Source organism: Cetorhinus maximus, chromosome 12, assembly GCF_964194155.1.
Source record: "Cetorhinus maximus chromosome 12, sCetMax3.hap1.1, whole genome shotgun sequence".
NCBI lineage: Eukaryota > Metazoa > Chordata > Chondrichthyes > Lamniformes > Cetorhinidae > Cetorhinus > Cetorhinus maximus.
The window spans coordinates 111,989,471-112,002,190 of record NC_135890.1 but is presented as its reverse complement, the minus strand read 5'-3'; the positions used below and the strand labels follow the sequence as shown (position 1 = coordinate 112,002,190).

At 48.6% G+C, this 12,720-nt stretch overlaps 1 protein-coding gene across 1 annotated transcript in view; it reads left to right on the top strand.

Annotated features, from left to right (window-relative positions):
- The window catches only part of sgsm1a (small G protein signaling modulator 1a), a 150,458-nt gene that overhangs the window by 99,642 nt on the left and 38,096 nt on the right, over positions 1–12,720 (top strand). Inside the window, exons 13-15 of the mRNA XM_078554447.1 lie at positions 5,686–5,824; positions 8,807–8,871; positions 11,919–12,064. Of these exons, the coding sequence (XP_078410573.1) occupies positions 5,686–5,824; positions 8,807–8,871; positions 11,919–12,064 (350 nt within the window). The remainder of the gene's footprint in view (positions 1–5,685; positions 5,825–8,806; positions 8,872–11,918; positions 12,065–12,720) is intronic.

The following is a 12,720-nucleotide window of genomic DNA, read 5'->3' as shown; positions in this document are numbered from 1 at the left end:
TCCCCCACCAGAATGGTCTGAGGGCCCTTAGCTTCTTCCTTGAACAGAGGCCCCAACAATCCCCATCCACCACTACTCTCCTCCGTCTGGCTGAACTTGTTCTCACACTGAACAATTTCTCCTTTAACTCCTCTCACTTCCTCCAAATAAAAGGTGTGGCTATGGGTACCCGCATGGGCCCCAGCTATGCCTGTCTCTTTATGGGGTATGTGGAACATTCTTTGTTCCAGTCCTACTCCGGCCCCCTCCCACAACTCTTTCTCCGGTACATCGATGATTACTTCGGTGCTGCTTCATGCTCTCGTCGGGACTTGGAAAAATTTATTAATTTTGCTTCCAATCTCCACCCCTCCATCATTTTCACATGGTCCATCTCTGACACTTCCCTTCCCTTCCTTGACCTCTTTCTCAATTTCTGGTGATACACTGTCCACCAATATCCATTACAAGCCTACCGACTCCCACAGCTACCTCGACTACAGCTCCTCACACCCCGCTTCCTGTAAGGACTCCATCCCATTCTCTCAGTTCCTTCGCCTCCGTCGCATCTGTTCTGATGATGCTACCTTCAAAAACAGTTCCTCTGACAAGTCCTCCTTCTTCCTTAACCGTGGTTTTTCACCCACGGTCGTTGACAGGGCCCTCAACCGTGTCCGGCCCATCTCCCGCGCATCCGCCCTCACGCCTTCTCCTCCCTCCCAGAAACATGATAAGGTCCCCCTTGTCCTCACTTATCACCCCACCAGCTTCCGCATTCAAAGGATCATCCTCCGCCATTTCCGCCAACTCCAGCATGATGCCACCACCAAACACATCTTCCCTTCAACCCCCCCTGGCGGCATTCCGTAGGGATCGTTCCCTCCGGGACACCCTGGTCCACTCCTCCATCACCCCCTACTCCTCAACCCCCACTTATGGCACCTCCCCATGCCCACGCAGAAGATGCAACACCTGCCCCTTCACTTCCTCTCTCCTCACCGTCCAAGGGCCCAAACACTCCTTTCAAGTGAAGCAGCATTTCACTTGCATTTCCCCTAACTTAGTCTACTGCATTCGTTGTTCCCAATGCGGTCTCCTCTACATTGGAGAGACCAAACGTAAACTGGGCGACCGCTTTGCAGAACACCTGCGGTCTGTCCGCAAGAAAGACCCAAACCTCCCTGTCGCTTGCCATTTTAACACTCCACCCTGCTCTCTTGCCCACATGTCTGTCCTTGGCTTGCTGCATTGTTCCAGTGAAGCCCAACGCAAACTGGAGGAACAGCACCTCATCTTCCGACTAGGCACTTTACAGCCTTCCGGACTGAATATTGAATTCAACAACTTTAGATCTTGAACTCCCACCCCCATCCCCACCCCCTTTCCATTTCTTCCCCCTCCCTTTTGTTTTTTCCAATAATTTATATAGATTTTTCTTTTCCCACCTATTTCCATTACTTTTAAATCTGTAATGCCCTGTCAGTCTTTCCACCCCACTCTCACTAGAGCTGTACCTTGAGTGTCCTGCCATCCATTCTTAATTAGCACATTCTCTTAGATAATATCACCACCTTTAACACCTCTTTGTTCCTTTGTCTGTGACATCTTTTGATTATCTGCTCCTATCACTGCTTGCTTGTCCCTACAACCACACCACCCCCACCTTCTCTCCCCCCCCCCACCTTAAACCAGCTTATATTTCACCCCTCTCCTAACTTTACTCAGTTCTGCTGAAGGGTCATGAGGACTCGAAACGTCAACTCTTTTCTTCTCCGCCGATGCTGCCAGACCTGCTGAGTTTTTCCAGGTAATTCTGTTTTTGTTTTTATTCTCTCTGCTGTGTCTAACTTGCTTTGGCTGAATGAGGTGCAGTCTGATATCCCTTTCACTGAGTGTGTTCCATACGTCAATAAATTCCATCTTCTGGCCAGCTGTTTATGTATTAAGTGTTTAGCGATGGATGAGAAATTGATCTTGTGGTTTGACTTGTTGAAAATGATGGTTGTAAACCCTGGTGTATAGATCGCACTTTAATATTGGCAATAAAAGAGACATTTGATCAAAGTTTTGCTGCTTACACCCATCAGGGTAGCTGTGCAAAATAAACCGACAGTAAAGGGAACGGCTTTCATTAATGGTTCAGTTAATTGAAAATGATTACTGTAAACACTGGTATATAGAGCAAACTTTCAGGAATAGTTTAATCCATTGAAAATGCTCACTGTACAAGTTGGGCCCAGATTTTCACTCCCGGGGTAACTGTGTAGAAATGGGAGAATTCCCAGCTCTGCGAACACAAACTTTAAAAATGGCGCCTCTCCCCCAATCCTGAGTTTAGTTCCTGGGAGGGGGGAGGGGGCGCGGCCTGAATTAGAAGTCGGGCTCGCCGTCCCCGGAGTGAGTGCGGAGGTGGCCGGCTGCGGAGCTGGGCTGGGTGGAAGGCCTGCCTCTGTGCCCTGGCACCTTGTTAAACTCAATAAAAAGAATGTTTAAAACAAAAAGCAGCTGTCCATCCCTCACCCCCTCACACTCCCCATGCCCCATCCATGCCAACCTATGCCACCTCATGCCCCCCCCCACCCACCCCTCATACCACCACGCCAACACATGCCCCTCTACATAACCCCATGGCCCCTCATAACCCCCATGCCAACCCATTCCCTTCTACCCCCCCTCCCCCCCATAGCCCCTTGTACTCCCATGCCATCAGCATCCCCATGGTCCTTTATATCCTCTATGCCAGCTCAGCGCCAACTCATGGCAGCCCATTCCACCGCCCTTTGCCCTTACCCCTCTCCATGCCAACACACTTGGTATCCACCATAGTCAAACCTCAGGAGCCATGCTGACATAAAATAAAGTTATGTATATTGATGATGACATTATTTTTAAAAGCACTCTCATTGATTAAAAATAACATTTAATACATAAAAATCCCTTCAATTAATCTCTTATGAAAACAAGCATTTCTATTCTATAACCACTTGGAGCTGTCAATCGAACTGCTCACTTAATGGGAACCCCACTGTGATAACGGCTGGAGGTTCCTGGCCTTGCCCGCCAGTGGGATCTTCCGGTCCCACCAAAGCCAGTGGACTTTTGGCCAGTTTGCCACAGGGGTACACGTCGTGGCAGAGGCGGAAAATCCTGCCCAATGTTAGTTTGTAAAATCGGTCGTTGCAGCACAAATCCTATAATGATAACCCTCAGGCTTAAGTCAAGATACACAATGAAATATCAAACACTGATTTAGTTTTGAACTCCAGACTGTTTTTAAAATTTAAAGCCCAGCAGAGTTAAATCTACTAACAGCTTTGATAGTTCGAATGAATCTTGACAGTTCCAATTGATTTACATATTTCTTTGCCAGCTTGACATTTACTTGACAGCTTTGACAGTTCCAATGAGTTTTTGCACTTTTTACACACAATCATGTTTACTTTTAACAATCCCAAAAGGTGCCTTACCTCTCCCAAAGGTGTCCCAAGGCCATATCCAAAGGGGAACCTTACCTTTCCAAACGAATCCACCAAGTGCAGCCCCGCTCTCACCTGGTCTATACTGCACACATTGGGTTTCACACTCCTGGCCGACCAAAATTCCACTTTAGTGGAGATAGCTGATGATTTAAATGGCCAGCTGTCTCCGTAAACTGTGCATGTGCAAAACCCCAGCCAGACTCTGGTCCCACCCCAATGAAGAAAAGAAGTCTTCTGTTTGGGGGCGGGACTTAGGATTTTTGGCCATTTTTGCCAGGAAGGAGAGCCTTCTGTCATGGCAAAAATCTGGGCCTTGGTGTCTAGATCATATTTCCATGAATAGTTTAATCCAATTGAAAATGATCACCATATCACCATCCTGGGGGGTTACCATTGACCAGAAGGCATGTGAATACTGTGGCTACAAGTGCAGGTCAGAGGTTGGGAATTCTATGGAGAGTAACTCACCTCCTGACTCCGCAAAGCCTGTCCACCATCTACAAGGCACAAGTCAGGAGTATGATGGAATACTCCCCACTTGCCTGGATGAGTGCAGCTCCAAAAACACACAAGAAGCTTGACACCATCCAAGGCAATGCAGCCCACTTGATTGGCACCCCATGCGCCACCTTCAACATTTGTGACCTCCACAACCTTCATGACCAACATACAATGGCAGCAGTGTGTACCATCTGCAAGGTGCACTGCAGGAATTCACCAAGGCTCCTTCGACAGCACCTTCCAAACCCGCGACCTTCACCACCTCAAAGGACAAGGGCAGCAGGTGCATGGCAACACCACCAGTTGCAAGTTCCCAACCAGCTGTTTTTAACAAATAAAACACCATTTTCCTTTCTCTTCTGTGTCAGTGTTCAATGCTATCTACATTCAAGGTGGATGGTAATGGTTAGACTACGCGCACTATCAGGTCCCCCGAGAATCTGAGGTGGTTGAGACAACAAACAGAAGGATACTCAACTGAACCCTGGTTTCATGGAGCTAATTTATCTTTTATTTCCTTTTATTTCTTCTCCTGAAAGGTAAAGCTCTTGGGCTGGATATTGGGACACCCCTTTGCTGTTGTCCCAACTGATTCAGCTAGCTGGGGATTGAACTTTGACCCTTCTTGCTCGACAAGTCCTGAATCAATTCCAAGATCGACTTGAAGAACATCGGGGTGGTGGCTTTTTAATCTCACTTGTTGGTATTGAGTTGAAGATATATGAGCAGTTTATATCTGGCTTGCATTTATTTCATTTAAAAAAAACTCTCCCAACCTTAGGGTAATTTTTTTTTTAAGTCAACTTTAATCTCAGATTGACTCGAGTTTTGATGTTTCTCGTCCACCCCCACTTACATTTTCCATCCTTTGGCATATCTTCATACATTCCCGACTTGTACCCCTCGATGTTTTGACGTTTGAGGTTTCTCTTGTGGTTTGTTGCTGTCGATCTTGTTACAAAAGATGGATGCCAACCAATGAACACCTTATGTGAACCACTGAGGGAGAAGCCAGTTGTAGACTAACGGTGTGATCGAGTACTCTAATTGAAGAGCTTAGTTCACCTCACTCAGGAACATAGGAGCGGGAGGAGACCACTCCTCAACCCCTCCAGCCTGTTCTGCCATTCAGTTAGATCATGGCTGATATCTGTCCAAATGCCATTTACCTGACTTGTTTCCATATCCCTTAGTAGCCTTGCCTAACATAAATCAATCCATCTTAAATTGTGAAATTGTCAATTGAGAAAGTTACAGATTTCCACTACCCTTTTATGTGGAAGTGCTTCCCGACAACATTCTTCAATGGCCTAGCTCAAATTTTAAGGTTATTCTTCCTTGTTCTGCATTAGAACAGAATAAATAGGAGCTGGAGTAGGTCATTCAGCCCTCCGAGCCTGCTCTGCCGTCTAATACTCTGATGGCTGATCTACTTCAACTCCACCTTCTGGACTCTCCCACCAGAGGAAATAGTTTCCCTCAGTCAAAACCTTTTATCTTCCCAGCCATCTCAATTAGACCAATCCTTAATCTTTTATACTCAAAGGAATACAAGCCTCACCTATGTAAACTTTCCTCGTTATTTTAACCCTTTAAGTCTCAGCATCATTCTAATAAGTTCACTTTCAGCTTGGTGCTTGCATCTTCTTCCTGGAGTGGGCTGCTTGTCTTTTCCTGAATGTTGATGATTGATTATTTACATCCGCTTTACGGGATATTATTTCAGTTCCCCAAGATCTGATGGACGTCCAGGGGGGTGGAATCCCCCTCATGTGGCAGCCAAACATACGCAAATCCTCCTGCTCCTCGTGCTCGCAGAGTGGGTCGTCTGATGGAGGGCCTTCCAACGGTTGTAACCATGAGAGGTATGTTCCCCCAATGGAGTAGAGCAAGGCCGAGGTCATTTGGACTAATCTGCTGGTGTGTAAGGGTACTCGTGCTTTTCAAACTTTCAACTGGGGCCATGAGCCGTGGACATGGCTGACCATAGGCCAGCGTTTATTGCCCATCCCTAGTTGCCCTTGAGAAGTAGTTGGCGAGCTGCCTTCTAGAACTGCTGTATGCACAGTGGTTCGTTATAACTGAGTGGCTTGCCGGGCCATTTCAGAGGGCAGTTAAGAGTCAGCCACATTGCTGTGGGTCTGGAGTCACATGTAGGCCAGACCAGGTAAGGATGGCAGATTTCCTTCACTAAAGGACGCTAGTGAACCTGATGGGTTTTTATGACAGTCCAGTGGTTTCAGGGTCACCAACACCGATACTGGGGTTTTATGTATAAAAACAAAAAGCTAAAAGCTACTGCGGATGCTGGAAATCCAAAACAAAATAAAAACAGAATTACCTGGAAAAACTCAGCAAGTCTGGCAGCATCGGCGGAGAAGAAATCAGTCAACGTTTCGAGCCCTCATGGCCCTTCAGCAGAACTGAAGCATAGTTTCAACAAGGGAGAAATATAAATTGGTTTAAGGTGGGTGGGGGGGAAGAGACACATTGAGGGTGTGGTGTGAGCAGATAATCAAAAGATGTCAGAGACAAAAGGGTCAAAGAGGTGTTGAAGGTGGTGGTCTTTGTCTGAGAAAAGTGCTAATTAAGAATGCAAGACAGGATATTCAAAGTACAGCTCTAGTGGGGGTGGGGTGGAAAGACTAAAGGTTTTAGTTTTAGATTTAAAAATAATGGAAATAGGTGGGGAAAGAAGAATCTATATAGATTATTGAAAAAAAAGGCGGGTGGGGGGGGGAAAGAAACGGGGTGGGGATGGGGGGAGGGGGAGTTTAAGATCTAAAGTTGTTGAATTCAATATTCAGCCCAGAAGGCTGTAAAGTGCCTAGTCGGAAGATGAGGTGCTGTTCCTCCAGTTTGCGTTGGGCTTCACTGGAACAATGCAGCAAGCCAAGGACAGACATGTGGGCAAGAGAACAGGGTGGAGTGTTAAAATGGCAAGCGACAGGGAGGTTTGGGTCTTTCTTGCGGACAGACCGCAGGTGTTCCGCAAAACGGTCGCCCAGTTTGCGTTTGGTCTCTCCAATGTAGAGGAGACCGCATTGGGAGCAACGAATGCAGTAGACTAAGTTAGGGGAAATGCAAGTGAAATGCTGCTTCACTTGAAAGGAGTGTTTGGGCCCTTGGACGGTGAGGAGAGAGGAAGTGAAGGGGCAGGTGTTGCATCTTCTGCGTGGGCATGGGGAGGTGCCATAAGTGGGGGTTGAGGAGTAGGGGGTGATGGAGGAGTGGACCAGGGTGTCCCGGAGGGAACGATCCCTACGGAATGCTGTCAAGGGGGGTGAAGGGAAGATGTGTTTGGTGGTGGCATCATGCTGGAGTTGGCGGAAATGGCGGAGGATGATCCTTTGAATGCGGAGGCTGGTGGGGTGATAAGTGAGGACAAGGGGGACCCTATCATGTTTCTGGGAAGGAGGAGAAGGCGTGAGGGAGGATGCGCGGGATATGGGCCGGACACGGTTGAGGGCCCTGTCAACGACCGTGGATGGAAAACCTCGGTTAAGGATGAAGGAGGACATGTCCGAGGAGCTGTTTTTGAAGGTAGCGTCATCAGAACAGATGCGACGGAGGCGAAGGAACTGAGAGAATGGGATGGAGTCTTGGGTTTATCGGGTTGAATAACATGATGATAGATGTACTGGAACTTTATTCAAGTACCTTTGGTGATCATGAGTGAAATTTTGCAAACCTTTTCCTCGGGAAATCAAATAGATTACTGTGTGCCCATGAGGGGGGAAATTGCATCTCGTCTGTAGAAGGAGTGAACTTGGATTGAATGCCTTTTTTTGTGCCCCTCTGTTATCCAATGATCGCAACTATGAAATGGATCGAAGTTCTCCCCCTGCCCTGAACTTCCTCAAATTCAGCCTGTGTAAAAATGCGTTCTCAAATTAGATTTGGTTCTTGAATCAATGGCCGGAATTTTACGGCCCTGTGACAGCAGGGGCGGGGCTGTACAGTGCAGCTGTTCTAAACTCCGGCGGGAATGTAAAATCCCGCTGCCGTAAAATTCTGCCCAATGTTTTGTTATGGCATTGCACCTTAGCTGTCCATTGTAATGTCCGATCTCCGCCATTGCAGGTTCTTCATGGCAGTAGGTCACATTGATCACCTGTAGATCACATTCAGTTCAGTTTTTCTTGAGCCGAAATGAAGGGGTTTATACGTTGTTCAAATCTCACTCCAGGGCTCGAGTGCAAAATTCAAGACTGACACTCCAGTGCAGCACTGAGGGAGTGCTGCATTGTCAGAGGTAACGTTTTTCAGATGAGATATTAAATTGAGGCCCCGTCTGCCTGCTCAGGTGGATGCAAAAGATCCCAGGGTACTATTCCGACAGGGAACAGGAGAATCCTGGCCAATATTTATCCTGCAATCAACATCACAAAAAACAGGTTAACTGGTCATTATCACATTGCTGTTTGTGGGAGTTTGCTGTGTGCAAGTTGGCTGCCGCATTTCCTACATTACAACAATGACTACACTTCAAAACATACTGCATTAGTTGTGAAGCGCTTTGACACCTCTGGTGGTTGTGAAAAGCGCGATATAAATGCAAGTATCTCTTCTTCCTTTATTGTACAAAATAATTTGCAATAAGGTAAAAAGAGTAAAAAGCATGACAAACTCAATGATATTGAAATGCTCCTGACCATGGAAAATGGGGAAGGGTCCGAGGGAGAGGCGAGGGTTGGACTGAAGCCTTGTTTGACAGAAATCTCCTGACACTGTGACTGATCACCGTTCAGCGATTGGCCTGACCATACAAGCGACGAATGCATCTGACCAGTTGAAATGTCTAGTGCTCTTTCCGGTATCAGTGTTACTGTGGTTTTCCCTTACAGGGCACCTCTGAAGATGTTGTGTGACAACATGAAGTACCAGATCCTGTCCAGGGCATTCTATGGATGTATGTATCAATCAGGTTTGATGTGGTGAATTACCTGAGTAACGTGTTTCCAAATATGTTACTTTATTTCAGTAAACAAGCTGGTGTCACGGTTTGGGATTATTTGGCCATTTCTGTAGGTAAAATACTTGGATATGAGCAACTTTATGAGCACATGAATGTCTGCACAGGAAAAGACCGACCATTCTTACCTGCCAAACCCACACAGCAGTGATGCCATGTGCATCACCAAACCTGCTCCTCACCCCCTTTGAGCCATGTAAACCCCTGGAAGGGGCAAAAAGAACAAACTTTTTTAAAAGCCCAGACTGATTAAAGAGTAAAATACTAGAAGATTGTTGCCCTGTCACCTTTGGTAAGCAACACAAGTCCAGAATGTCACGTTGGCCCTGCTTTATCTGTGGCGGCCTTCTGACTTGCAAGACGATGGTTTGCACTGTGATGATCAACACTGTTAAGCATCGCCTGGTGTGGTTCAGGAGCCCCACTCTGGCATGGCAGTCTACGTCGATCTTGCTGCAGAGGAAGACAGTGGGTTGAGAAGGTGCACAATTCACTGGCCTCTGTTTGCTCTGGGCCCTCTTCTTGGCCAGCTGAGCTTCCTGTTTCTGCTCGCCTCTTCCAATGCCCCTTCAAACAGTCAGTCTCCAGAGGTCATGGCTGCCAGTGACTGTCTCCCAGTTGTCACTGCCAATGTCCGCCATCTTCATATCTCACCTGTAGGTGTCCTGGGAGTGGAGATATGGACGCCCAGGAGGTCGTGACCCAGTGGCCAATTCTTGGCAGGACAAGGTCACCAACTCCGAGGTCCTGGCGCGTTCTAACTCCGTCGGCATACACTCATTGCTGAACCAACGACATCAGCACTGGCTCAGCCACATTCATCGGATGGATGTCAGACATATGTACAAAGACCCTGCTTTAGGTTCCAGGATACCTACCTCTTGTTCGAGGTGATCTCCACCTCAGGTGGAAACAGGCCCTGCTCTCGCTAGAAGGAGTACGTTTGGAGCAACAGCTGTCCAAAAGGCTGTTGATTTTTCAGGCCTTCCCCATGATGATTTGGGACTCGTAGGTGGACAAGTGAAAGTGAAGATGTCAGATAGAGATTGCTATTTGGGTGGAAGGGTAGTTGTACACCTCATCCAATATCTAATATCGGCAGGGGTGTAAAACCAACATTGCAGCCAATTCTGTGGATGTGCCACCTGGCAAGATAGATTAAAGGCATCCCCTACTCCCCTTTATTTCTTGGTTATGTGTGGTTCAACCAGTTGGGAAACCCGGTGGATAAAGGGAGGCGAGGACTGCTGCATCCAGGGGGTACGTGCTTTTCAACTGACCCGCCAAATCCAGTTTACCTGCTTCGCTTACCCTCATGGTCCACAACCACCACCCACCCCCCCACCCCCAACACCCAAAGGCCCTTCTGATCTCCTCAGTTGCCTCTGATCCCTCTCTGCACCCCAGCCCCTGCTCCCTGCCTCTGGCCTGGGGCTGAAGGCCCAGCTGCCTACCATATGGCCAGTGTCCCAATCTGGCCTGGCAACAGCGAGGACAGTTTGGCAGGATAATGTTAACCAGACCTTGCTGTCAAATTTGGTGGGGCCGGAGCGAAACCCATTTTCTCCCTGGGTTTTCCGACCTCAAAACAGACTCACCCACCCTCTTTCCCCCTCTCCCCCCCCCCCCCCCCAACCCGACTCCCTCCCCATCAAGTTCATGTCCGGCCCTTTGATTCAGTTTGAGTTCTAAGTCATCAGACTTTCCAGATTTCTCCGTTGATCTCCGTGACTGCAATAACTGCGTTTCTGGACCTTCAGGAATGTAGGGTGCAACTTATACACTCGTGCAGCAGCTTATCGATCAGGATTGTCCAACCTCTCGCATGAGGGTCCACATTTCACTCTTTTTTTCCCCCTTACTCACAGGGCCAGGGAGCAAATTTCAGAAAGATAAGGCACTCGAAATTTATCTCGCTATTAAACAAAACAACAGAAGTTGTGTATTTTTAGGGGCACGCTTCGAACGAGAGAACAAATTCATTAACTTACCTTCTCGTCGCTGTATCGAACACTAACCTAGTGAGATATCCGGCATTGCTTTTGCCTGCACAGGTAGTCAGTGACTGCCTGCACACTGAATGTTGTGGTGCAGAGTATCTGAGATAGATTAAGAGAGACCATAAGACATAGGAGCAGAAATTAGGCCATTCGGCCCATCGAGTCTGCTCCGCCATTCAATCATGGCTGATAAGTTTCTCAACCCCATTCTCCTGCCTTCTCCCCGTAACCTTTGATCCCCTTACCAATCAAGAATCTATCTATCTCGGTCTTAAATACACTCAATGACCTGGCCTCCACAGTCTTGTGTGGCAATGAGAGACATAGCAAGCCCCTGGTTACCCCAGCAAGAATCACGGATGTAGCTCGGAGGTGAATCTGACAAATTTAGAGATACATTTGGAATATTCAGTTTGCCCCACTGTCAGCGTGAATAATCTGTCAGCGGATGCTGGGCATTGAGCGCCTTTTTGTTCACACAACACGGGACGTGCAACCAAACACGATGGGGAGGAGGCAGGGGAGGGTGGGGAAGAGCGTCAGGCGGGTGACTGACAGGCCCGGTAGCCAATCACTGCAGCCGGACACTGGCCCAATGGCCACAACTCTCTGGCCAATGATGGCACGACAGCTGCGAGGCCAGGTCGCGGTGTAAACGCCCCGCCTCGCGGAGCAGTTGGAAGAGCTCTCACTGTGGAGTTTTAAAGTTATGAAAGGTTGGCGGGCCGGGCTCTGGAAAACCCTGTTACAGGTCATCAACTTCCTGCTTAGATACAGTTTATGGGGAGTGGTGAAGGTGATGCAGAATCCTCCACCCAGGAGAACACCGGAATGTTATAACTACTTCTTTGATGCTTTTGGATTTGGGAGTGGGATGAGCTCTGAGCGGTGAATTCGGGCACCCTCAGCGTTTCGCGTAGCAAGCTGGTGCGGCAGGTGATTTGACGTTGGTTCACTTTTCACGGGCGTTCCTTTGCTTCCCAGGGCTTGCCTACTGCAGACACCTGTCCACCGTAAGGACCCACCTCTCCGCCCTTGTCAACCACACCATCATCTGTCCATCCGCGCCATCCAACGCGGTCTGCGGCCTCACGAGAGAGATTTGGCAAACCTTCCTGCAGGACAAAATGGTGGGTAGAAAATGAGCGGTGGCTGTTGAGCCGGGTTAGAGGGTTTGTGCGGCATTCCCCGGGGGCTGGGGGGTGGAGGGGGCGGGGGGCCACGATCTAGGCGAGGCTGATAGTCTCTCTACAAAAGTACCCACGCCAGTAAGGGGTTTCGGTCCAGCTGTCTCCATGCAAATCGGCGATGTAGAGATGGCTGGCGATGGGAAATGGAACCCTTTGTTTTCAGTCCACTCCCAGGCTAGTGCCGCACGGGCTATTTGTGAGATAAATCTGCCCTGTTCTCTATCCTGAGGTACAGGCAGTGCCTCCAGCAGTGTGACAGCTACACTGCCAATGGGGGACTGTTCTTGTGATGTCTTTGTGATTCAGCATTAGAAGTCCCCAGTCTGGGGGTTGGGGGTGTAGAGGAGATGGGGTGGGGTGGGGGGTTCCCGTTCCTCTTCACTCTCTTCCGAAGGAAACACTTGTGACCACGAGGTGAAAACTACCTCAAGCTCAGCAGCGACACCATAACATGAGCGTAGGTGCACGTGCGGGAAGCTGGATAAGCCCGCGAGGAATAGGAGGTTACCTTGAGAGGGCGAGATGAGGAGGGGCGGGAGGAAGCTCGTAACGAGCGTAGGCAAGCTGGGCCGAATGGCCTGTTTCACGGCGTTGGG